Genomic DNA, 26,177 nt, shown 5'->3' with positions numbered 1-26,177 from the left:
ACCTTGTCTCCTCCTGCCCCCACCCCAGCCCCCCTCTGCTCAAGCCACGTGGCCCCCTGGTTCCTCCCCAGGGGCCTCAGGACTTTTGCACGGGCTGCTTCCTGCAACGGGAAGGCCGTTCTCCTGGATGCACACACGATGTGCTTCCTCCTTTGAAAAGAGTCTCCACTGGAACGTCACCTTCTCAGAGAGGCCATCCTTGACCACCGGCTCTAACACAGTCCATGGGACGCTCTCGCCCTCACCTCACCTTAATCCCACCCAACACTGGCACTCAAAGCCACGATCTCAACTCCCCACCTGCCTCATCACGCCGCGTGCCAAGGGCACCAAACCTGGAGCACGCCTGTCCTGCTCTGGCCCCTGAGCCCAGGCCTCGCCTGCCCTGTCCCCTGTATCTGCTGCGTGGATCCAGTGAGGGCCAGACAGAGGCAGAGCTGCTGGTGCCGGTCCACCCTGCTCCCCAGGGTCACCCCACAGGCTGGACCCACCCCAACGGCAGGAACGCTCGGGAACACACCAGGGCTTGGAGCCAGGCCACACCACCGCGGACTCGGGAAGAGAGTCACACAGCTCCGCTGCGTCACCAAGAGCCACTCGGCAGCAGGACAGACCTTGTCTCTCTTCTCCACCCAAATCGCCTCTGCTCCCCCAAAAGGCCCCAGCCCACTCGGCAGACTGTGGCCCGGGGAAAGGACGCCATCAGAGGCCACGGGGCCGGGCACAGTGGCGGAGGGAGGTGACGGGGCACCTGGGGGTGACAGGAGCCGCACTTACTTCCTGGACTTGGCAAACTCCTTCCTCCAGTTCTTCTCCAGCACGGGCACCACTTGTGCGGACGTGTCCTCCTTGTTCAGGGACCAGAGGTCGCTGGCCTCCAGGGGCTGGCGGTAGCCCCGGATCATCAACCTGGGGCCAAGACACAAAGGTGGACAGGGTGGACGGGGGACGACAGAGGGCAGCGGGTCCCACTCCAGGCCCCCAGGGCCCTTCCATGACAGCCGCAGGCAGCTGACCACTGGCAAGAGCCAAACTGATGGACAGAGGGCAGATTACGGAACTGCAGTGAAGGCCATTAGGTTGCCCGGGGAATGTGGCCTCATCTTTGCAGAGACATGAACAGAATAATCAGGAACATCAGGGTGATGCTGATTTACCGCACAGGGTGCAAATTCCAACAGGCCACGGCAGTGAAGCACTGCGATCGTGGAGGGATGAGCTCATTGAGTTTTATCCTTTATCCAAAATGCGTGGGAGGGGAGACGCTGTGAATTCCAGACTTTGGAACACGTGCTGATGCATGGCTGGGAGGGGCCCAAGTCTGAGCTCGAGGTTCATCGGGGTCCCAGATCCACCTTCTCCACAGCCCGGGGTGACTCCACGCAGTGTTTTTGGTGCCCCTGGGTTTCGACTATGACCTGTCACCTGAGGTCCGGGGTGGAATCTCCCACTTGCGGTGTCACAGTCGGGCTTAGACAGTTTTGGATTTCAGATTCCAGATTAGGGTGCTTGGTCAGTCCTGGCCTAAGTGTCTGAGGGCTTTCAGGATAAAACGCGAAACCAGGGACTGGGGGTGTGGCTCAGAGCACTTGCCTCCCCCGCGGGGGGGGGGGGGGGCCGCTGGGGACATTGGGGCACTGGGTTCGATCCTCAGCACCACATAAATAAATAGATATTATATCCACCTACAACTGAAAATTAAAGAAAAGTGGACCTATGATTTTCACCTTTTAGAAAACAATCTCAAGGTTACAGAAAGATCCCAGGAACCGTACAAAGAATTCACCTCGTTCACCACCTTGGTGCCATGGTTCCGCCTCTGTCTGTCTCTACACAATGTGCTAGACACCTCCAAACCGCCTTCGCTCCCCGAAAGGCTCTGGCCCAAGCTGCAGCCCAGGGAAAGGGAGCCACGTCCCCAGGGCGGCGGCTCGAGGCCTGCGTGTGTCTCACACTCAGGTTCGTGAGCTTGGGGACGGTCAGCGCCCGGCGCAGGAAGACTTGGGACAGGAGCTGAGCCGAGGGACGCCTTCATGGGTCCCTTCCCCCCTCCACCCGCCCCAGGCCTGGGGCGCTGGCCTTACCCCGTGATCCACCAGAAGGTGATCCTGGACAGGAAGGAGGCGCTGGATTCCGGGCAAGGGTTCTGGAGGAGACAGAGCACAGGGTGGGGGAGAGGGAGGTGAGCATTGCACCTTCCATCGCGGCCAGAGCCGGGCGAAGAGCAGCGAGCAGACCGGCCCTGCTTCAAGGGACCAGCGTCCACTCCCAGGCTGTTCTGCGTCTCACGGATTCCGTGCTTGGGCCCCAGGAGGAAGAGACCACGGCTGCTCTTCCTGCTTCACCAGCCAATGTCCCCAAGGGTCCACCTCCAGGCACAGGTGCCGCAGCGCCAGCCTGCCTGTCCTGCCACCCAGGACAGCCTGCACCATGGGTGCCCTTGTCCCCAGTGGACTCACTCACTCAGCAAGTGCTTCCTGCCTGACCACCTACTAAGTGCTCGCCAAAGAACTGGAGCCCTGCCTTATCTCATATCCCACAACCAACACATGGACTGGTGTCACGATTGTCCCCCAGTGTATTTGTGCATTCAGCGAGCAGGTACTTACTGAGCACCTACTGTGTGTCCGGTGTTCTACGAAGAGCTAAACACTTGCATAATTTTATATCCCCCTGAATGTGGCAATACTATCATCTCCACTTCATCCAGCCAGCCAGCCAACGTTTCCTGAGCACCTACTATGTGCTGAGCCCCATAAATGAAACTAAACAGAGATGTCACCCCCGTCTTCATGACACTGGGCACCTACAGTGATAACACCTGCACCACCAGCTGGCTCTGCCTGGAGAGCTTCGCACAAATGACCTCACTCCGTCTTCACAACCACCTACAGCACAGGGATCCTCCTGGTTTTGCAGAGCTTAGCAGGACGGAGGGGAAAGCCTTTCCCAAGGTTCACGGTGGTGGAGCCGGGACGTAAGCCCCAAGTAGTCAGGCTCCAAGGGAAACAGGAGTCAAGTGATCACAAACAGCAACTGAATCCAATTCATGACGGGGCCTCCAGGGCAGGTCAGTACCACCAACGAGTCCATGCAAGGGGATAGGGGCCAGTCTGGTGTGCCAGGGTCCCAGAGGGATTCCCCGAGGAACACGGTCTACGTGGCATCTGAAGAGCAAGTGCGACAAGTAAAACCAGAGGAAAGGCCAGCCCTGCCCCGCAGAGAACAGGATATGCAAAGGCAGAGCAGACTCCAGGGACAGAGACAGGGTCTAGGGTGGAGGCTGTCATCCGATCCACACTGGGGCCACGTGAGGAACGGCGGCTTCCGTCTTAAGGGCCATGGGGAATCCCTGAGAGGCCCCAAGCAGCTGCCCAAAGGATCTCTTCCCAGAGGTTCTGTTGATGCTGCTTCCCAGTTAGACAGGGGCCGACAAGGACAGGGACATGAGCTCAGAGCCCCTGGGGCTGCCGAGGCGGCTCTCGCAGGAGGCACGTCCAGGGCTGCGTCCTGAAACACAAGCTCTGGTGGAATCGAGGTGGGGGGGTCCCCGGGCAGCGACGAGGCCTTCAGCCAGGGCCACCACCCAACGGCCTCTCCTCCTGCAGAGACGAGGCCTGTGGGAGGTGGCTACACGACGGCACACCACAGCCACGTGCTGGCCGCCAGGCGGTGCTCCTCCACGCACTGCCCCTGCCTTCCAGCCCTGGGCACTCCGACGAGGAGGGGGGACGGGGACCAGGCGTCCAAGTGTCGTTTGGGTCTCACCCTGCAGCCTCCTGGGGGCAACCTCACCCCGGGTCAGGGAACGGCAGGGTAAGCCCAGCACATCTCACAGTACCCACAGCACACCCACCCACCAGGACCAGAAGGCCCCAAAGCACCTCCCACGGCCACCAGGGGACACATGCCCTGAAACGACGACGCGTGTGTTCATGCACCCAAGTCCACGTCGATGCGGGGCGGGGAGGCGGACATCCTGGTGTCACCCAGGAAAAGGTGATCAGAAAGCCTGGCCACTGTTTTGGAAAGAGAAAAAAAAGGGAACGAGAAATCTTGCCCCAGTTTTTCTAAATGACCATCAGGGTGACAAAGAGAGGAGGGAAACGTGTGTTTTCACAGAGAAATTCCAGCTGATAACTGAAGGAGTGACATATGTCGTCTGATGATGTCGTGAACTGTTCTGCACACGATGGCTCGATGGAATATTTGGTATTAAAGAATCATTACTGTCGCTGGGCGTGGTGGCCCATGCCTGTGACCCCAGCAGCTACGGAGGCTGAGGCAGGAGGCTAACAGGTTGGAGGCCAGCTTCAGCAACTTAGCAAGACCCTGTCTCAAAATAAAAAATTAAAAGAACGGGGAATGTAGCTCAGAGGTTAACTGGGCTCAATCCCCCGTACAAAAAATCACACACACACACATACACACACACACACACACACACACATATATATATATATCTGGTATTTTTTAACCTGATAATGTTTGACAGTTATATTTTTAAAAATCTTTATCATTCAGATATTGTCATTAGAGAAAGGTACATGGAAGCTCTAATATTTTCACAACTTTTTGGAAACAAACTATTTCAAACTTAAAAGTTGCTAGAAATAGCCGGGGACACTGGTGCACCCCTGTAATCTCAGCATCTTGAGAGGCTGAGGCAGGAGGATCGCCAGGTAGAGGTTACTCTCAGCAACTTAGCAAGGCCTTCAGCAACCAACCCAGTGAGACCCCATCTCAAAAGGAAAAATATAAAATTTAGAAAGGGATTCGGGAGGGAGCTCAGTAGTCCAATCCCCAATACTGCAAAAAAAAAATTATTAAAAATAAACACAAAAACTGATCCACCTCGTCCGGCAATGCCCACGGACGTGTTTGCAGAGGTGACACGGGGTAAAGTCCACACTAGTGACTTCATGTGCTACGTGCAAAGTGCCTCCAGCAATCCACACAGCCTGGCTGGGGGGTCAGGGAGGCTCCAGCCCTGGCCGTCCACCGCATCTCCTGGGGAGTGTGCCAGGGCAGGTGCCCAGGGCCTCTGGGTGGCCCTGGCATGAGTGTACCAGCCAACTAGGCTGCTGGTCCACAGACCTCACTCCAAACCAGCCTCGGGCCGGGGAGCCTGGAGGACCTGGGTTCGAATCCTGGCTCTGCTCTACTCCAGCTGAGTGGCCCTCGGCCAGTCCCATAGCCTCAAAGCCTGGACTTCTGCGTTGGAAAGCAGGATCCTCCCAGGGCTGCCAGGAGGGCTCAGAAGGTCCTGGGGCTGGGTCAGAAGCTGGAACTTTCCCAGCCAAAGTGGCTGTTACGCATGGCGGAGGCGGAGGCTGGCCCTGTCGGCGGGTGGAAAGAATTTCCTGAGGCCTGGATTCTCCTCTGGAAGAGCACAGCGGGTTACCAGGATGGACCTCGGATCCACCTTAGCATGTCCGGGTTCTACCTGCAGAACGCCCAGGTGCTGCTGGCAGAGGGGCGGAGGCTGGGGCGCAGCTGTAACCCCTTGTTTATTGTCAGGCAAATATTTGGGGAGCGCCTGCTGATACACCAGGGTGAGGGCTCAGCGCTGGGGACAGGGGGTGAAGGAGACCTCAAAGCCCCGCCCGAAGCAGCTCCTCCTGCCCCGGGGGAGGGGGGCGCGGACAGTCAGCAAACCAAGATGCAAATAACTGCAGAACCATTGGGGAGAGATGCAATCCAGGAAGGAGGGGGGGCAGCTGGGGGAGGGGGGAAGCAGCAGGCCGCGCGGTGGCCAGCAGGGACAGTCAGGTCCAGCTCTGCCCTTCATTAGCTGTGGGGCCCTGGGCAAGCTCCTTAATGGTGAAGAGGTAAGATCTCCTGAGCCTTGGGACAAGGCCTGGCCGAGTGACAGCTCCAGAAACGGGTTTTAAAACCAATCTCGAGGACTTCTGCGTACATCAAACTCCTATCAGACGCACACGATCCTCCTCTGTGTGTAGATCAGTAAAACCAGAGGGAAGGAAACCCAATGGCTTCCATCTCCTGTAGACACACTAAGCTCCCTATCCGGTGGCTTAGACTTGGTTGGGGCTGGGGGGGGGGGGGCTAAAAGCAAATAAGAACCAGAAAGTTGCGTGGGGACCCAGGGAATTTCGACGCTCAGCCAGAATGCAACAGACATCACCCAGGTCCCCAAACTGCCCGGTGCAAGGTCACTATGGCCCACAGGCTGGCTATTTCAATAAAGTTTTATTGGAACACAACCATGTCCGTTCCTTCATCCATTGTCTGTGGCTGCACCTCACCAGGCCCTAAGGCCTGGGGTGAAGCCAGGGCCCCGTGGATGATCTTCTCCCTCCAAAGCCATCTTCTTTATCCTCGCATGACCATGGGGGCTCAATGCCACCTGTTCTCAGCACCTCGACCCCCGGGTCCTGTGGACACAGACCCTCATTCCAGCTGGGGGGTGTCCCAGGTGCTGGAAGCCACCTACAGGTCAGCCCGTGGCTGCTGGCTCACATGTCCCAGAGCTGCCCCTGACTCCTGCCGGGACCCCACGCGTGGATTCTCAGGTGACCGAGGTTCAGGCGCAGGGGCAGAGCCCAGCAGCGCTACTTCCTCGCTGTCAGGGAAGGAGACATATCAGCCTGGGAGCTGGTTTCCGGGAGCCCCCCCCCCACCCCCACCGTCTGCCGTGCAAAGCCTGAGTCGATACCCAGGACGGCTGGACTCACGAAGCAGCCAAGATGGCCAGACCAGAGGGGGCACAGGCCGGGCCAGGACCCACGGCACCGCGTCCGGGGGAAGCGCTGAGGACTTCCTAATGGGGCTCGTTAGAGGGGACAGACTGAGGGGCCACCTGGGACAGACCGAGGGGCCACCTTCCCGGGCCGGGACAGGGCTGCAACACGTCCACCAGGGTGGGACGACGGGGACCTATGAACCGGCCCCTCGTCACCTAGAGAGGAAGACCACTCAGACGAGCCCGGCTGAAGGCAGGGGCAGGGCATGCCTGACCTGCACAGACCCAGAGGGACCAGGGACTCAGCACCCGCGTGGGCTGCGTGTTTGGCACAAGGCGACTTGGCCTGAACCCTGGGGTTGAAACCAATCTAGTCCAAAAGCCCCAAACGCTGATTCCTTGAGAACTGGTCATGAATTACCTTGCACGGGGCAGTCTGGGGACCTGGGTGGTGCCTGTCGCACTCTGGTCCACGCATCAGAAATTCCCTGGGTCCCCACACACCTTTCTGGTACTGATCTGCTTTTCGTGCCCACCCGGCTCTCTGCAGGGTGCTTGGAGATGCACCGCCTGCCCGCCCGCTGCGTGAGGTACTGGAAGAGGCCAGGAGGCCGAGAGCCACGGTTCTCAAACACACCCGCCCCCAGCAGTAGCTGGGAACGAGTTATAAATGCCTGGACGCCGCCCGGACCTATGGTATCAGAAACTGTGGGGGTGGGACCTGGCCAGCTGTGTCCTCCAGGCAACATTGCCACATGCTCACCTCACCACTCTGACCCTCTGTGTCTTCATCTCATCATCCCACCCCACTGGGTTGCTGACAGGATTAACCCAACTCATCAACAGTGTGCGGAGCCGCTCTCCTTACGACCTGTTGGAACCACCTAAACATCAAGCCACCAGAGAACTTTCCCGCACAACGTGAACACTGGGAATCTGTTTACGCCGCTGCCCGCGAGGTATCTGAACCCCCTCCCTGCCCAGGCCCTCTACTCTCTCCCACCGGGTCCTTCTCCCGTGCCCCTGCCCCCGACCTCCAAGCCGAGTTGGGAACCCTTGGGCAGACCCGAGTCCCTGGCGCCGCGTCCCTCAAAGCCCCCGCTGCCCGTCCCACAGCTGCTCCCGCTCCGCCCACGTGTGCCCAGCTCCGCCCTGGCACCGCGGTGAATCACCACAGGACCACAAGGACGGGAGGAAAGCATCCACATTGCGTGGCCAGATGTGGTGGGGCCCGGCTATGATTCTAGTGACTTGGGAGGCTGAGGCAAGAGGATCGCCAAGTTCAAGGCCAGCCTCTGCAACTAAGCAAGACCCTGCCTCAAAATGAATAAATAAATAAAAAGGGCTGGGGATGTGGCTGCGTGGTAGAGCGTCCCTGGGTTGAGTCCCCAGGACCAAACGATAAAATAAACAGATTTACTTGATCAGCAGTCCCAGGTCAGACCTCTGGGGCGGGTGGGTGGTGGACGCAGGTCACAGAGGGACACGAGGAGACCTTCCAGGCCAGGGGACGGGGCCTCCAGGCATGGGCTCGGATCACTCGTCACACAGGAACTTGAGACTGGAAGTCTCACTGCAGTTAAGTTTTAATTCATGGAAAAAAGACAGTGACAGCCGCCCGACTCTGGCTAATGATTTGCAGGGGACCAGATGTGGGTGACGGATGCCAATGTCCCTCAATGCAAGTCTCACACGTGCAGGGCATTAGCAGTGGGCGGGCTGCACAGAGAGACAGGGACGGGACAGCAGGTCAGCGGAACGGCAGCTGCCACTCTCGGCGCTGGACGCGGCTGCTCCCGGTGCTCTGGGTGGGACGCAGGTGGGAAAGCGTCCGGTACCGTGGGGACAGACAGACGTCTCCTGCTCCCCATGGCCCAGCACTCCCAGCACATGCTCTGAACCATCAGGGAAGCTGGTCACCACGAGAGTCTGACCGGGGGGTCTGTGCGGGGCCCGAGGCCCGACCTCCAACAAGCTGATCTGGGGGACCCCCGTCCCCTCTCCCTCACCCACAGCGGAGGCCAGGATGGGCAGGAGCCAGGAAAGCCCTGGAAGGCTCACTGTGCCACACCCGGCTCCCAGAAGCCCAGGCAGCCAGGGTCAGAGGGGAGGAGCCCCACTGGGAAGCCAGGACAAAAATAGACGCTGAGTCACAGAGTGGGCCCAGGGCCCGCGGGGGGACGGCCACCGGGTGACTCAGCATGTAGCGGCCTGGCCAGCCCCACCCAGCCCAGCCTCCCTGGGGACACGCGATGGCCGCGGCGGCTCTGAGGGTGGGAGGGTGCTGGGGGCTGGGTGCCTCCCACCCTGACTTGGGCCTGAGGGTCATGGGGACATGAACATGTGACAGTGTCCTCAGGACACAGGCTTCAGCTCTGGGGAGGCCGTGAAGCCTGTGCCTTCCACAGGTGGGCAGACAGTACCCGCTGCCTGGCAGTGAGGCCCGGGGCTCCCCACCCCGAGGCGGGGCCTCGGGCCCCTTCCCCACACCAGGACAACCTTGACCACCGAGGGACACCCCGCGACTCGGGGTCTGGCTCCTTAAAGGGAGCTTCCTCTGCCCCAGTCCCTCTGGAGACCAGCCGCTGTGCCCCGAGGCCCAGCCACGAGAGACCACCTAGGGTGCAGGCCCAGGGGACGCCCCGCCAGCTCCACCCGACGCCAGGCTACGGAAGCACTGACCCGAGGTCCAGCCAGCATCTGACTACGGACGCCAGAGAGGATGACGGGAGCCACCCAGAGGAGCCCTGTCAACCCCCAGGACCGTGGAACATGGACACTCGCGGGCTGGTTGTCAATGGAGAGACAGCAGTCACCCCCGTATGTCCGTCCCAGGACCCCCGGACACACGCTCTGAGACGTTGACGTCCCTGACGTATGTTGAGAGCATCCTTCATGTGTGACCTTCGCACGTCTCTCCACGTGCTTTGCTCTCAGATTGCGCAACACCCGACACAGGACCCCGCTCTGCGGACCTGCTGGACTGTTCAAGCACAGAGGACCGCGGCGGCCGCGCCAGGCAGCGATGCCCACGCACCAGGCACCGGCAGGATCCGCACTGACCCCCACGGCAGCCCCAAACCCTTCCCCGGAGGCTCCCAGGACGGCCCACTGCTCCGGGAGGTCGGAGGGTCAGGAGCGCCCCAGGGCCGCCAGCCAGACCCCAGGACTCGGGGCCACGCAGCTTGACGTGACCCTGCTCCATGCACTGAATGCCCGAGTGATGGGGACACACACACTCAGCACACAGACCAGCTGCCCGTGTGCCCTGCACGGGGAGAAGCCATGTGTACTTGCTGCCTCCCTGAATGTCACACACACAAACCACAAGGACCCAACCACGTGCACACCCGACCCTTACACGCACACACAGACGCACGATCACACACAGACAGGTGAGCCCACAGCAGCCACCCACGCCTGCTCATGTCCCGGGCCCTCGCCCCGGAGCAGGCGGCTTCGAAGGCCCTGGGACGCGGGCTCCCTCCGCCCCACGGTGTCGGCTCCTCCAGGGCGCCCAAGCCTGACGTCACCCAGTCCCCCAGAGGCTCAGGAGGACCCAGCATCTGTGAAGTTAGCATCCCCAACCCCTGCTCACGCTCCACGTCGCCAGGCCAGGCAGGAAGAGGACAGGCTCAGCAGCGGCCACCCTCGCCCCCAAACAGACCTCCTCCAAGCACAGCCCGCCCCGTCCCTGCCACGGCCTGGTCACGGGTGCAGCGGGAGGCTGAGGCCACACGTCCCTCTGCGGGCCACCCGTCCGGGGGGCTGAGGGCTGGGGACCAGGGCCTGGGACGTCAGCTGGCGTGAGCTCCCGGGCACGCACGTCCTGGTGGCACTTACGGGGTCGTTGACGGTCTCGGAGAACAGGGGCGCGCGGTCCAAGACACAGGACAGCACCAGCTGGGCCAGCACGAGGACCAAGTAGACATAGAAAGTCGTGTCCCGGAACCGGTCGACCTGGGCGTCCTGCGTGGCAGACAGGGGGCAGGGAGAAAGGTCACTTCCAGGAGCGCCCGGGAAGCCGAGCTCGGCCTCCAGAGCTCACGTTGAAGCCACGTCCCCAGGGTCCTGTGGTCACGGTATTTGGAGGTGGGACCCCCACGCCCAACCTGAGGAGAGACTCGAGTCCGTGCACTGGCTCTTTGGGCGGGGACGCCCTGAGCCACCTCGGGGCTCTGGGAGAATCCCCACAGACAGCAGGTGTGGCCAGATGCAGTCGCATGACCCTGGATCCCCCGCAACCTCTAGAACCACGAGCTGCACAAACCTTTGTACTCTATAAGTCACCCGGCGGTGGCATTCAGTTACAGCAACAGAAAACAGACCAAGTCGAGCTCGAGAGCCTGGAGAGTGCCCCCTGCAGACCCAGTCCTGGCTTCCCCGCACGCCCCACCCCTCCTGAGGCAGGAGAGAGGGCTCCGACCCAGGGTCACCCTGCCCAGCTCTGTGGTGAGGGCGTCTCGGGTGCGAGAGGAAGCCTGGGCATGGGAGCCAAACTGAGCTGCGTCCAGGGCCTGACCCACCTCAAATGGGCTGCGAGACCTTGTTCACTTACTTACCCTCTCTGTGCCTCAGTTTCCCCTCCTACAAACAGTCCGGTGGTCCTCAACCAAGAGGACCTCCCAGGGACCAAGTGGCAGTCTAGGGACACACATTTGTCATAACCTGTGGTGTGACTGGCACCCAGCAGGAGGAGGCCAAGGATGCCCCAGAACACAGGAGAGTACTCGGTCACAAAGCAGTGTCCAGCCCAGAATGTGAATCTGGCTGAGGTCGCACAGTCCCATTCGTCACGGAGCAACGTCACGTGATTATTCATAAAAAGCACTCAGTCCCCTGCACTTAGAGACTCGATGTCTGCTCCATCAACGTCAAGGAGAGGCTGCTCTGTATGCCGTGGGCGCTCAATAACCGCCCATTCCTTCCCTTCCTTGGCCTCACGCTGCTCCTTGGTGAGCTCCAGGCCAGCAGGGACAGCGGCCAGGAGCCTCGAGGTGCCCACTCCTCAAATTCCTGGGAGAGCGCACGCTGCCACCGTAGACACCATCTCCAGCCAGAACACAGCCAATGGCACCGAGGTCACCTGGGGACTCGTCCAGGCCCCCCGGGAAACAGCCACTCGCACACCCTGCTCCCAGCTCAGCTCCGCCCCAGGCCGAGGACACGTGCATGTCCCCCGGCAACCCAGGACCCTGGGTCGGAGGAGACGCAGCCCCAGCCCTCCGCGAAGGTGAGGGACCGTGCTGGCCCTGACGCCCACTCACCTCTTTTAAGGCAGCCATGATCTTGGATCTGAAGATGGCGAGGGCGCACAGTAGGGCCATGAGCCAGAAGACGAGCAGGAGGCCCGAGGACTGGACCCCCTTCCTCCTCTCAAGCTGGATCAGGAAGGTGGCGAGCAGCTGAGGAAAGGAGCAGAGAGGGAGCCGCTCAGGGAGGGCCGGACCCAAGGCCCAGGGCCCGGTGGACCTCAGCCTGCAGGACGAGGACTCCCGGGGCGAGCAGGACGAGGACTCCCGGGGCGAGCAGGACGAGGACTCCCGGGGCGAGCAGGACGAGGATTCCGGGGCGAGCAGGCTCAAACCCAGCTCCGCCTCACACCAGGTGTGACTCTGGGGGCTTTCACTCCGTTGCTGGCTCTAGGCCTGCTGCCCCCACCCACACACGACTTAAAACCCAGGGACACAAAATCCACCAATCTGCTTCTCCTTGGGGAAGCAAGACCTCGATGCTGGGTCTCCAGATAGACTCAGGAGAGGCAGGGCACCCACAGCCGGCCCCTGCCCCCAGACGTGGGCTCAGAATGCCCAGTCCCCGCTCCTCCTGCCCAGTCCCCTGGTTCCTCCTGCCCTGTCCCCTGGTTCCTCCTGCCCTGTCCCCGCTCCTCCTGCCCAGTCCCTGGCTCCTCCTGCCCAGTCCCCTGGCTCCTCCCGGAGCCCATCAACCAGCACTCTGCCTCTGAGGCCCGGGCTCAGCCTGCCCGGCGCAGCCTCCTCCCCTCTGGCTGGGGCCTGTCAGTCCAGGGGCTCCGGCCTCCCCTCTCTCCTTGGTCAGCTCTTCAGGATGCCTCGCCCCGGCCCAAAACCTCTCCCTTCACGACCCGGGGTGCAGCAATGGGCCGTGGCCAGAACCCAGGCGTCCAGGAACTTCATGCTCCTGACCAGTGTCCACAGCAAGGGAGGGGAGACAGCAGGGCGGGACGGGCACACCTGGGGCTCTGTCACCACCACCAAAGGTCAGGTGTGTCCACACCCTGTGGGAGCAGCCAAAGGGGCCTCCAATGGCCACACATGTCCTGGCCACCCGGAGACCACGGACCACACGCCGGCCACCTGACCTCAACCTGAAACACATTGCCAGAGACGCCCGCCTCGTGCCACCAATGGGCTCCGAATACCTGGACAACTGTTTAGACTGATCGTCCCCCGCCCACGCCTCCTGTGACCAGGAACGACCCAGCAGTGGGAGGCGAGGCCACCCAGTAAGTAAATCAGGACAGATCCGGCCACGGGCTGAGCAGCCAGACTGCAGCCGCTGCGCCTGAGACGTGCCCACGGTGCTCTGGGGGCTCAGAGCAGGACGGGAAGCACCTGAGTGGCCACAGGGTGGGGGGGGGGTGGGGGGGTGACCACGGGGTGGCCCCAGGGAACTCGGGCAGGGGTAACCTCCACAGATGCCCCGTGTGTGAGGCCGGGTGTGGAGCAAACCCTCCCTGTGTACCCTGCACCCGCCGGCTCCCCGAGCTCCCTGCCCCGCACACTCTGAGCCCCGCAGAGCCGCCCGCGGAGCTCTGTCCCGCTACACACCTCACCTCACGCCCTCGGGGAACGGGGAGGGTAAAACAATATTTGCCCACTGTTTCCTGTGTCATGTCCCTTGTGCCTGCAGGCTCTGAGGTCACAAGGGAGCCAACCCCAGTGGGAAAGCCAGATAATAAACAAAGAGTCACAGTAAACAAACAAGGTACAGTGCGGCAGGTGCTGGGCCAGAGCTGGAACCCGGCTCTACCGCTGTGGCTGTGTGACCTCAGCAAAGCCCTTAACCCTTCTGTGCCTTAGCTTCCACCCCCTGGAAGGGGACAGATCAGAAGCTGTCTCGCAGCAGATTGGCTATAATTAATAAACGGCTCACCCATGGGCGCTGCCCGCCGACCGAGGACCCCCAGCGGGAGGGGCTGCTTCCTGTCCACCTTAGCATCCCACCCCTCACGCACAGCCGGCAGCTGGGGAAAGTGTCTGAGATTTCATTGCAAAAGCAACGGAAGACGAGGTGTCACTCCGCCTCGGGGACAAGAGGGGCGTGCATGCCCCTCCCACGGGCCCCGCTGACCTCCCTGTCCAGCTGGACTCTGGCGGGGCCAGTCCCCGGGACTGTTCAGAAGTAGTCAGATTTCTGGGCTTTCACCGTCCCTGCTCAGTGGGCCGTGGTTTGGGCCTCCGCGGTGCCTGGCGATGGCCAAGGTTCCCAGTGGCGCCCACTCACCATGGTGACTCCCAGGAGGGTCGGGCTGACCAGCAGCACGGGGGCCACGAAGACACCCTGACTCCTTTCCCAGAAAGAGTAGAAGAGGTCGGCCCAGCAGACGATCCACAGCAGGAATCCCAAGGCCTGCAAGAGATCACGGCAGGTTCCGGCACCCCGCGGGGAGCGCGGCCAACCCCAGACCACCAACCCCAGACCCACCAACCTCAGATAAAGCCCCGTCCTTGCCACATGGAGCCCAGCTGGGGTGGACGGCCAGCAGGCCACACACAGGGTCTGTGTCCAACCCACCAGGTGGTGCCCCTGGCCCGGCAGGACTCGCTGGCTGATGTCCCCCCAGCACCCAAACTCAAAAGAGCTCAGCCCGGGAGCCACGCTGCCGTCAGCCACATCACCTGAGGCAAAGGCCATCCCTGCCTTCAGAGCTGATGCTCTAGTGGAAGATAATCAGGAAAAAACAGAAGCACCCCGCATCCTGCCTGAGAGCAAAGGTGCAGTGCAGAGAAGGAAAACAGGCCGGGCCTCCGCCGGGAGGCAGGGGAGTGAAGAGTCGAAAGCAGGGAATGTGTGCACAAGAGAGCAGTCCAGGCAGAGGGCCCAGGATGTGCAAAGGCCCTAGGGTGGGACCAAGGGTTTGTTGCTGCTATGGGATGAGCCTGGACACGAGGAGATGGCAGAGGAGGAAACCTGGAGCCAGGGCACTCTGGGCCACCAGGGGACTCTGGGCCACCAGGGGGCCTTCCGGATCTTTACTCCCAGGAGCGGGAAGCTAATGGAGCGTTTCTGAGCCAGGAAGGATAAAATCTGATCTATCTCTGAAAAGGAGACAATGTTCCCCAAGAGATGGACACAGGGCTCCTGGCTCACCCAGTTCAGGGCAGGGAAGCCGGCCACGGTCTTTCCCAGACTGATCCTGGAGGAGCTCCAAGTTCACAAAGATCAGGGTCAGCGTTTCCCCTCCCCCGCCCCCACACGACCGGCCTCTGCTACCAGCATCCCGAGGGGTCCAGTCCCAGTGGACGGACCCGCACCCGCACACGGCCGCCCAGAGCCCAGGCCAGGCCTCCTTCCTGGTACTGGACCTCCTCTGCCGTGGCCCAGGGCCTGAGGCCACGTGTCCCTTGTCAGGATCCCTGTCGACCCCCCCCCCCATCTTTCCCTTCTGGAGGTGACACAGCTGGGCTGTACACACTCTGAGGCCTGTCACACTGGCTTGTTAGGCTTTGGGTCGCAGCCGTGGCCCCGCCCCTCAGACTGGCTTCTCCCAGGTGCACTTCAGTGGTCACCCTCCCACAGTGTGACAGCTTAGCTCCTCAGGCAGAGCCCCTGCGGCCACTCCGACAGCGTGCGGGGGCTGCTCCAATCTGCAGGGCTGGTCGCGTTCTAAGGGGCCTTGACTGCGGTTTGAGCCAGACGGGCTCGGGCGGGGTGTCCCAGCAAAGGACTGGGGCCAATCATTCAAGCTTCCTTGTCCCCGAGGGTCTTGGGAAACACAGCATCAAAAAGAGTCACAACAGCCGAGATGGACGGCCCGAACCTGTGACCCCGCGACTCGGGAGGCGGAGGCAGAAGGGTCTCAAGCTCAAGGCTGGCCTGGGCCACAGGGCAAGACCCCATCTCAGAAAGACAGAGGTGGGTAAACAGCTGGTGCAGAAAGAAAGCAGGAGAGGGAGCAGGGCACTCGCAAGCTCCTCACGGCTTCTCCTCGACGGCCGGTCAGCTGCAGGGTGGGAGGGACGGCACCCCAACACGGAGAGGCCAGGTAACACCTGGATCAAGTGACCAGCACCCACCCGACCAGGAAGGAGCAGGGGGGCAGCTGCTCTACCGTGGATCTGGACTGTGCCCCAAAGACCACGGGTCAGAGACCTGGTCCCCAGCGGGGCACTACTGAGAGAGACCCCTCAGGAAGTGGGGCCTGGTGGGGAGTTTCCTGGGGACCCTGCTGGTTTTGGCCACGAAGAAAGGGTTTGCTCTGCTACGTGCGCCAGCCAGGATGTGCGACCTTCTCTCAGGCTGAAAAGCAATGGGTCTGCCCAACCCTGGGCCCAACTGTGAGCCCAAACAAACCTTTCCTCTTTATAAGTTTGTTTATGTCAGGTATTTCTCACAGTAACAGAAAGCCAGCTGACGCAAAACGTCACTCAAATTCAAACTGAGGAATGGTACTCCAGAATCAGAGTCCCAAGGTCATGAGAGACACAGGAGGGCGGAGACTTCTTCCAAATTAAAAAGAAGCTAAAGAGACAAACATGAGCAAAAGCAGCACGTGACTGCAGCCTGGGTTCTGCGCCAGAGGAGGAAGAGGCTGCCAAGGCCAAGGCCAGCAGCAGGTCAGAGGACAGACTGCAGCAGACAGCAGGTTTTCTTTTTTTTTTTAAGTCGTGGCCATTTGTAAAATTTCCTGTTTCATAACTGTGCTGTGGTTACACAAAAGAATCTTGTTTGGGGGGGAAATAAACACTGCAGAAGCTGAGGGGCCAAGGGGCGTGGCGGACACCGCCCCTTTTCAGGTTTTGTGAGTGTGGGGGGCGCTGGGGACGGCGCCCAGGGCCTGTGCACACGAGGCAGGCACGTCCCCAGCCCACGCCACCTCTCCTCAAATGGTTCAGGATGTGAACCCGTGGAGGGCAAGAGCTCTCATCCAACCCCAGGGCAAGGGGTTCAAAATCAGTGGGCACAGGAGGGACAGGGCAGTCCTGGACACGGATGCCATGACCCTGTGCTTGGAAACCATTTCAAAACGAAGACCTTTTTAAAGTAAAAAAAAATAAGAAACGGCGGATAGCTTTCACCAGGGAGGCAGGCCTTCTGAGGACCTGGTCACCCCTGGAGAAAGCGCTGCCGTCTGCTGGGCACACATGGGACAGTGAGGCTCGCAGGCGCCCGAGCGGGGATCCGAGCCCCTGTGCACTGCCCAAGCTCCAGGCTTTAAGTGAACTCGAGACACGTGGACAGAAAGGTCAGGTGCCCGCCCGGGTGCCCACCCCCTCGGCCGCGGGGACGTCCAGCCACTCACAGTTTTGGCTTTGTTGAGGTGTGTCATCTGGATGTAGCCCCGGTCGTGGCGGGAGAGATAGAGGGCGTAGACGGGGAAGGAGGCCCAGAGGTAGAAGCATGGCAGCCACAGCAGGACGGTGTTCTGGAAGCACTTGGGGAAGTCGGGGTTGCTCGTGTGCCACGTGAGGTTCCAGTCCTGCAGGCAAGGCACAGGTCAGGGGCACGGGGCAGGGTAGCCACCAGGATCCGACCCTTCAGACCCACAGGGCTCGGCCAGACCAAGACACCAGTCACGGCGCCACGGGTTCGAGGGCGTGCCCAGTATCACAAGGCCACTGGGCTCTGTGGCTGAATTCGCACCCAGGCGATCTGAGCGGCTCCCTGCCTTCACCATCAGACTCCCTAGCCTCGGGAACAAACTGCTCCAATCACCTTAAAAAACTTTTTTTTAAAAAATGAAAAGCTTGTATTTTGCACAAGAGACGTGCCAGACAGATTTCTAAACATGATACGCACATACACAACTCACCCGGACGGACCTAGCCAAGAGCTCATTCCACTCGCTGTTTGGCAATGGAGGATGTGAATTTAACTCGAGGCCGGAGCCGTTGGTGAACTAGTTGCACAACTGGGAAACCCTGTCAGCCAGGTCGCGGGTCTCGTTTCCCACCTCTGCAGGAGGAGGCTGGGCGAAAGGAGAAATCCGAGACCTCGCCCCACAATGGCCACGGAGCCCAGGGACGGTTCCTTGTTACTCTGGACATGATTATTAAAAAACGAGGTCAGGGCTGGGGATGTGGCTCAAGCGGTAGCGCGCTCGCCTGGCAGGCGTGCGGCCCGGGTTCGATCCTCAGCACCACATACCAACAAAGATGTTGTGTCCGCCGAGAACTAAAAAATAAATATTAAAAATTCTCTCTCTCTCCCCACCCCTTTAAAAAAAAAAAAAAAACGAGGTCAGCTGCTGACACCTAAAGTCAGACCATCTCCTATAAAAACTTGGATGATTTCTGACACTTTTTTTTTTTAAATCAGAACATCCGGGCCCGGCACGGTGGTGCTCGCCTAGAATCGCAGCAGCTGGAGAGGCTGAGGCAGGAGGATTGCAAGTTTGAGGCCGGCCTGCCCACCGTCACACAGTGAGGCCGGCAAGGATCTCAGGGGCCGGGAACCTCGGGCACCAGACAAGCTTTGACGCCAGGCCAAACACAGGGAGGAAAAGGGGAGGAAAAGGGGAGGAAAAGGGGAGGAAAAGGGGAGGAAAAGGGGAGGAAGCACGCGGCTCTCGTCTCTGTTTTTAAATCTTTAAAAATTTTTGGTACCAGGGGCCAGACCCAGAGATGCTTAACCACTGAGCCCCAGCCCCAGCCCTTTTTATTTTTGATTTTGAGACAGAGACTTGCTGAGTTGCTTAAGGGTCTCACTAAGTTGCTGAGGCCGGCCTTGAACTTACAGTCCTCCTGCCTCAGCCTCCAGAGTTGCAAGGATGACAGGCCTGTACTACTGCACCCGGCCTGGATCATTTCACTTAAAAGAAAACTGGGGAGGGCTGGAGACCAGCTCAGAGACAGGGGCTTGCCTGGCCTGTGGGGGCCCTGGGCCGGACCTCCAGCTCTCCAAAATAAAAATGAAATAAAGAAGAAAAAAGCTGAGAATGTGATTAAAGTGTGTGTTCCCCAAAAAGCATGTGAGTTACGCCCCACGGGACGCTTGCCACTGCCCAGCTAGGCCCTTTAAAGGTAGTTACGATGGTTGTAAAATTCTTAATAAATAATGTGACTTGAGAGGGACATGGAGACGTGAAGCAAACTGGCTCCCCAGAAGCATCCCTCCTCCTCCGAGACGCAGAGGGCTGTTTTGGCAGAAGCACGAACGAGGCAGGACCCAAGAGCCAACTTCCAGGGCCCCCACACACAGGACTCAGCTGGGAGCTTTGGGACCGACAGAACCGTTAAAAAACAAAACCAAACTAAACCAGAAAGGTCCGTGCGTCTGGAAGTCAGCCTTGTACAGTAAGACGGCGGCTGACCGTGGAGGGGAGCTGCTTCCATCGAGGCCCGACGGCCTTAATTGGTTTCCCGCCACCTGTGATTCTGAAGGTCACGGTTGGCACGAGGATTAAACTGCTGGTGGCTCTTACCACCGGGCAGCCTCTCCACAGCGGCCAGACACAGCTCACGCCAAAGGCATCTGCCCTTCAGAGAGAAGACAGCCCGGAGCCACCGTCCCCGGTGAGGCATCTGAGAGGCGCGGGTACCGGGCTGCGCTGTGACCCCCTCTGTCCTGCTCAGTCCTCCCCACTAAAGGCAGGTGTCCAACTATGGCCACATCTGACTGCCCACCACGAGCCATCACCCACTTGTCACCACCCCCACGCCACGTCCCCACTGACACCTGTGCAGCCCCCGCCCCCAAGTCCCTGCGTCCACCACCCGGGAGTGCACCCCAGCCCCCTCCTCTCTCTGAATTTAACAGGTGACACGTGGGCGCGTTCAGACTTTTTCAAACTACACCAAATGGTCTATGATGAAAAATCAGTCAGTCCCTTCTCCTTAGCGCCCAGCCTGTCCCCCATCCGCAAGCCAACTTCCCACCCCCCCCCCCCCCGCCAACGAGCATCCTACGGAGTCCTCCCCACAGGTCCCAGGCGCAGCCTCCTGGGTCCCCTGTGACACCCTCTCCTCGACACCTCGGGTTCCTGACTTAGCATCCCTGACCCCACCACTGGCAGAGGTGTGCCCGGAGCTGGACATTTTGATTCCTTTGGAACACCGAGGTGGGAGCATGATCTTGCCCTCATCCCGTATCCACCAGACCCGGCTCCTGTCCCTAGAAGGAACCCTTGGCAGTTTCTTCCGTGTCCTTCCAGAAACCGATTCATGCGAACGTAACATGATGATCCTCTGTCACCAGGGGAGGAAACAGACCCCCAGGGCGCTCTGCACTCGCGTCCTTCTCCTACCCACAGACCCTAAACTGCGCGGGAAGCGTCATCGTCCCCTGTGACCCACACTTTGTGCGCCTTTGTGCGGACAGGCAGACCTGCTTCCAACGGTCCCGCAGCCTTGGACCTGGGCGGCTCTTGCAAACCAGACGGCGTCCCACCTACACCCCGAAGGCCCTCGGGTCACACCCAGGAGAGCACGTCTGTGCGACAGCTGTCTAGGAGTGAAACAGCTGGGTCACAGGGCACACATTCGACATGTGGAGAGGCACTGTCCTCCACCCACAGGACCCAGGCGGGCGGCCACCCCCTGACCAGCCGCCGACCTGATATAGAACAAGCCTCCCGGCAGCTCGACCCCCTTCCCTCCTCACGGTCAGAGACAGACGGGGCGGCCCCCTGCTCTGGATTACAACACCCCATGGCTCCCTACTGCCTCTGAGAACGGCGTCTTGCCAGGCTCCTGCGGCCTTCCACATCCAGCCTGGCATTCGGCGTCTCCTGCGGTTTCTCCCCGAGGGCCATCTTACTTGTCCATCACCCGCCTGGACTGCACGCCCTCAGGGCCTGGCCCTGCAGGGTCCACCTCCGCCTCTGACCCTCCTCACCCAGCACGCGGCCGACGAGCAGCCAGCAGATGGTCCAGGGACACCGGCGCCCCCTTCTAGGCAGGGGCTTACTGAGGTCAGGAGCAGCACCTGCCAGGGGCCATTCCCTGGGCTGGACACCACGTCGAACTCTGTCGAGCAACTCCAGCACACAGGGGCAGGGAGTGGACGGACCCATTTTACAGACACAGAAACGAAGACGGGGCAGGCGCGGCCAGGAGCCCGACTCCAACAGACGCCTCTATGTAAAAAGAAAACGGAGACGCTGCCTTTTTACCACAGACAGACCCACCGTTCCCACCACCGTCAGCCCCGGGACACCCACAGGCCGGACGGGAGGTTTTCTTAGAAGGAATCAAGGGGAGGAAGCTGGCCCCCGGGGGGCAGGCTGAGCTCGTGGAGGACACGGTCATTCGTCTTGGGTTGGATTCTCTGCACTGCGTGTAGAGCCGCCGGGATGACAACCTCCAGCCGTCCACGCTTTAGATAAATAAACAGCCGCAGGAGAGCGAGGGCAGAGGCTTCCGACCGCAGAGCCGGGAACAAACAGGAGGCGCCCTTCCACTGGGCGCCAAGGATAACAGCCACGAGCCGCGCCAGGCCCGGCCCCGAGTTTCCCAAGCTCTGGTCCCATCGAGCCTCCCGCAGGCCTCCCCTGTCCGAGCTCGCGGACGCCCTCCTGTCCCAGGGAGGACGCTGAGGTCCACAGGGTCAGGGCAGCCTGCTCAGGCTCACTGACCAGGAGGGGACCTGACCCCAGAGAGCCTGCAGCGGGCGTCCCAGCCCTTTTATATTTTATTTAGAGGCAGGTCCCACTGAGTGGCTCAGGGCCTCGCTAAGTCACTGAGGATGGCTCTGAACTCACGATCCTCCTGCCTCAGCCTCCCGAGCCACTGGGATGACAGGCGTCCACACGGCGCCCGGCTGCCCATAAGTTCTAAGACTGAAGTGGCAGCTTTTGCTAAGCACCAACTGTCTGCCACTGCCGGGTGCAGACGTCAGGGCCTCCTGTCTCAGGGGCAGCTGCGGAGGAGCCGGCACAGCAACCCAGCAGGCTGTCCCGAGCTCCGGCCAGCACAGGCCTGAGGCCAAGGAAGCACCCGCAGAGCCACCTTCAGGGTCACCCTGGGGGGCGTCCGGAGCAGCTGCAGAAAGGAGGGCAGAGGGCCCCGGGCGGGACGCCGATCCTGTTTGGCCACACAGCCTGGGGCACTCGCCCTGCCACGGCCCTGCACAGACAGGACAGGGAGAGGCCCGGGCTCCGTGCCCAGCACAGCGAGGCGGGCAGCAGCTCCGAGTGGGAGATACCAGGTGCCAGCACACTGTCGGCGAGGCCCCCTGCCCCCGCCGGCCAAGGGACTCTCCCCTCTCCTGGGACTCAGCAGAGCTTCGAACAACACGTGGAAGGGGACACGCCCAGACTCCCCTGACGCCCCGGGGACAGCACCCAGATCCCCTGTCGAGACACAGAGCCGAGCGGCGGGTGGGCGAGGTCAGGAGTCCAGCAAGCCCAGGTCTCCCCGGGCTCCCCGTGCAGAGGTCAGGGTGGAGCCCGGCTGCCGCAGGGGGCAGTGTGTCCGGCCCACTTGGACACCAACCTCCCGCAAGGCCTCTAAGCAGACCCCTCCCTCTGCCAACACCTGTCCCCGTCCCTCCCGCCAGGACCACGCGGCTCACGCCCTCCAGCTGCTTCCTCTCCTGGGTCACAGAACCCCCGGGTCATGTCCCAAGGACCTGTGAGGGGTCAGGCACATGCCAGGCACGGGGCCGCACGCGTCTGGGAGTATGGCTGTCACAGGACGGATGGCATTCGTGCGTTTACTGGCACTGTCCCTGGGGTGGAAGACCCAGAAGTGAATGGCAGGAACAGAGGCCCTGCCCTCCCAGGGGCCACAACCCAAGGAGGGGACACCCTCAGATAAGACAAAGGACACGGGGACTGTGTACACAGAAGGGGCCCAGAGAAGGAGGAGCACGGGCAGGGGATGGTGGTTCAGTGAAGGATGGAAGGAAACGGGGGACAAGGCAAGCAGCCATGCAGGGAGGGACAGGGCTCCCGGCAGAAGAAACAGCACGTGCTAAGGCCCTGAGGCAGGACTGTGTCTGCATTTTTGAGCAATGACACAGACACCCACATGCCTCCATGGTACTAGGAGAGGAAGGCAGGGAGGAGTCAGGTTGTGAGGGGCTCCCAGGCCACGCCAGGGGCTCGACTGTCAATCAGGATAATGGGAGTGCCACAGATTCACATTTGAACCCATCAGTTCACAACTGGGAGCACATTTGTCACCCAAGGGACATCTGACTGCTTGGAAACAGTCTTGGTTGTCACCGCTGGGGGCGGCGGAGCAGGAGCTGTGCCGTTGGTATTTGGTGGACAGAGACCAGGGATGCTCCTACACAGCCCCAACGTCACCAGCACCGAGGAGCCTGACACTGTCCACCCAGCCCCCCGCAGTCAGGAAGAGGCTGTCCCCTCCTCGCCCTGCGGGAGGACGGACATGGGGCAGAGGCGGCCAGCCAGGGCAGAGCACGCCGCAGGCGCCCGACAAGTCCACGGTTCCAGAGTCGCCCCTGCCCACGTCCTTCCGTCCTCCAGCCCGACTCGCGCCCCTCTCCAGCCAGTGAAGACGCATGGAGCCCCCAGGCCAGCCGCCACCCCCGCGGGCACCTGAGGGCAGGAGGCTGTGCAGGTGCAGAGGTGGAGGACCCGGAGCCCGCGGCCACCCTGGATGGACAGGCCGCCCATGGGAAGCCCGAAGGGGGACAGGTGGTGGGAGATCAGGCTCCAGGCAGAGAGGAGACCGTAGGCCGAGCGTGGGGTGGGGGGGCCGCGGCCCAGGCAGGGAGCAGCCGGGCCTGGTCCAGGTCTGCCCGCATCCCGCGACTGGAAGTGTAAGTGGGTCATTTTAAGCCACTTGATCTGTGGAACCGGAGGAGGTAATGAGGCATTCGGCTGGAACCGAGGCCCTCACCCGGTGGCACTCCTTCATGCCCCGATGCCCTCCCCCCGCCTGGAAATGGACCCCAGCCAGGACCGTGTCCACGCGAAGCCTCCTGCTGACCCCTCCCGGGTGGCCCTGGGGAGCCAAGGGCAGACGTCCAGGATGTGAACTCACAGAAGGGACCCGTGCAAGGCCGCTCAGGCCCACACCCTCGGCCGAGGACACAGCCTGGCCTTCAGATTCTCATGCTGCTTTTATTTCACTTTTCCAATCTGTTAAAAACTGAGACACCGACCCGCACCTTCGCGGAGGCCTGCAGGGCCAGGACCCGCACCGGCTTCTGTCTCCACAGGTGGTCCCACCCCCCCAACTCACACACACCCCAGAGCAGAGCAGAGGGACCTGCAGAGGCTGCTCCGCAGTCGCCATGATTTTAAGTCAAAGGAGACACCGGAAAATCAGGGCGCACACCTGAAATCCCAGAGACTCAGGAGGCTGAGGCAGGAGGATCACAATTTGGAGGCTCAGCAATTCTCTAAAAATTTCTAAAACACCAACAGGGCTGGGGATGGGCTCAGAGGTTGCGCACCCCTGGGTTCAACCCCTGGTGCCCGGGGAACAAAAGAAGGGTCAACCAGGAGTGTCATTCATCAGCACACTTGGGACATCACCAGCGCCACCACGAAGGTGGGAGATGTGCTGCCCAATTCCCCGGTGCGACAGGACCCGGCAGGGTGACGTCCCCGGTCGTCATAAGGGAGGCAGGACCACCCTGGCCCTCGCCTTCGGCTGCTTGGGGCTGAGTGTATGCGGGGCTGAGTGTGTGCGGCCTCCCTCGCCCCAAACCTGGCCCCTCCTGCTGCGAAGCCACCTGCTGAGCTGCCCTGTTTGTACCTGCCTGTCCACCTGCCCGTCCCATCACGGTCCGTGATGGGACCCACCGACTGAGCCCCGCCCGCATCAGGACTGGGAAAGAAGCGCCCCCCTCAGCAGCTTAGGACTTAAACACAGGTCGGACAGACACCTGGACAGGAGCCCACGGAGGCCCCAGGGGACGCAGGAATGGCACGAGGCATCCAGAAAAGGAGGGAGGGGCCAACTCACAAGGAAACCAAAGGAACACTCCATTTTCTCATCGCAGGGTGCGGGGGGGGGGGGGGGGGGGGCCTGTCTTTTCAGAGATATCGGGAAGACAGAATTCCCAGGTCAGAGGACTTCTCCACCCCGAGCCTTTGAAGTGGGTGCACGGTCCCCATGATGCAGAAGTAGCACTGAAGCACAGAGAAGTACAGCAGCTCGCCCCAGGGTGCACAGCCTGCGCGTGGAAGGGTCCAGTCCACTCAGGAGGGCTGGCTCATGGCTCCGTGTCACGTTCGGCCTCCCCAAGACGAGAGGGATAAAATCACTTGGGTGACAGTACATGGGACCCAGGGACCACCCTGTTAGTGGAAGCTGCGGTGACGATTTCCTCTTGGGAGGTCAGATCTGGATTCCTCAAGGAGGGGCTGGGGACAAGGCTCTGTGGGTAGAGCCCCTGCCTACCTCGAGGGCACGAGGCCCCGTCCAATCCCCAGCACCCACCAAAAAAAAGCTTTCCCCAAGGAGGTGAAATCAGGGGACCAAGATGCCAAGATCTGCCACCCTGGAGAGGGGAGGGGAGGAGGGCCCCAGGGGACGTCCCCAGGCAGGGTCAAGGCACACAGGTACAACAGGACCTGCACCAGCCAGCCAGGCGAGGAGGGTGGAAAGGGAGGAGCACGGGAAGGCACCAGGGCAGGGGCGGGAAGACCTGCACTGAATACCCCCAGGAGGACGGCCGACCCCGGCTGTTGCCAAACCCCCTGGGAATTGTGAAATCAAGACGGAGACCTTAAGGCTTCCCTGTCCCTTGGATCCAGCTGACAACAGGAAACTGATGGAGAGTCACCATCCCCACCCGTGCACACACCCCACTCTCCAGCCCGCCTCCCGACCCGAAGGTCTGCTCCAGACAAAGACCCTCACCTGCACCCCAGCCTCGCCAGGCAGCGCGGGCAGTGGGGACAGGCTGGGAGCGGGGAGTGCGGAGGGAGGGGGCCACCTTAGCCGTGGGAGCAGCAGACCGGGCTGTGCAACCTCGGGAAACTCAACCTCCCTCTCTGACTCCCAGGCTGCACGTGTCGATGGACCATAACCCCCATCTCACAGTGGGTTTTTTTTGGGGGGGGTTGTTTTGTGGTATTTTGGGAGTTTTTTTGAGGTGTTGGGGATCGGACCCAGGGCCTTGTGCCCGCGAGGAGGCAGCTACTCTATCAGCTGAGCCGTATCTCCAGCCCCTGGTCTTGTTTTTCGATCCTGGGGGACAGGACCCGGGGGCTCGGCCACCGAGCTGCACCCCAGCTATTGCACTTCGAGTCAGGGTTTCCCCGAGTTGCTCAGGCTGGCCTGGAACTGGTCCCCCTGCCTCAGCCTCCCGGGTGGTGGGGACCCAGGCCTGCAACCTGCGCCTG

The 26,177-nt window shown here is 61.1% G+C and overlaps 1 protein-coding gene across 3 annotated transcripts in view; it reads right to left on the bottom strand.

Moving 5' to 3' along the window:
* ABCC1 (ATP binding cassette subfamily C member 1 (ABCC1 blood group)) overlaps positions 1–26,177 on the bottom strand; it is a 90,889-nt gene that overhangs the window by 50,782 nt on the left and 13,930 nt on the right. For 2 of the 3 annotated variants that reach the window (XM_081298716.1, XM_081298715.1), the window contains exons 2-7: positions 17,211–17,387; positions 14,192–14,317; positions 11,974–12,111; positions 10,550–10,675; positions 2,085–2,146; positions 778–909 (exon numbers count right to left, since the gene is read on the bottom strand). In XM_081298716.1, the coding sequence (XP_081154842.1) occupies positions 778–909; positions 2,085–2,146; positions 10,550–10,675; positions 11,974–12,111; positions 14,192–14,317; positions 17,211–17,387 (761 nt within the window). Of the gene's footprint in view, positions 1–777; positions 910–2,084; positions 2,147–10,549; positions 10,676–11,973; positions 12,112–14,191; positions 14,318–17,210; positions 17,388–24,792; positions 24,832–26,177 lie in introns of those variants that run through there. The other variant, XM_081298717.1, reaches the window with a different exon arrangement.

The sequence above is a fragment of the Spermophilus citellus genome (assembly GCF_964194105.1).
Source record: "Spermophilus citellus genome assembly, chromosome: 6".
NCBI lineage: Eukaryota > Metazoa > Chordata > Mammalia > Rodentia > Sciuridae > Spermophilus > Spermophilus citellus.
The sequence above is the reverse complement of the archived record's forward strand: the minus strand, read 5'-3'. Positions and strand labels throughout refer to the sequence as shown.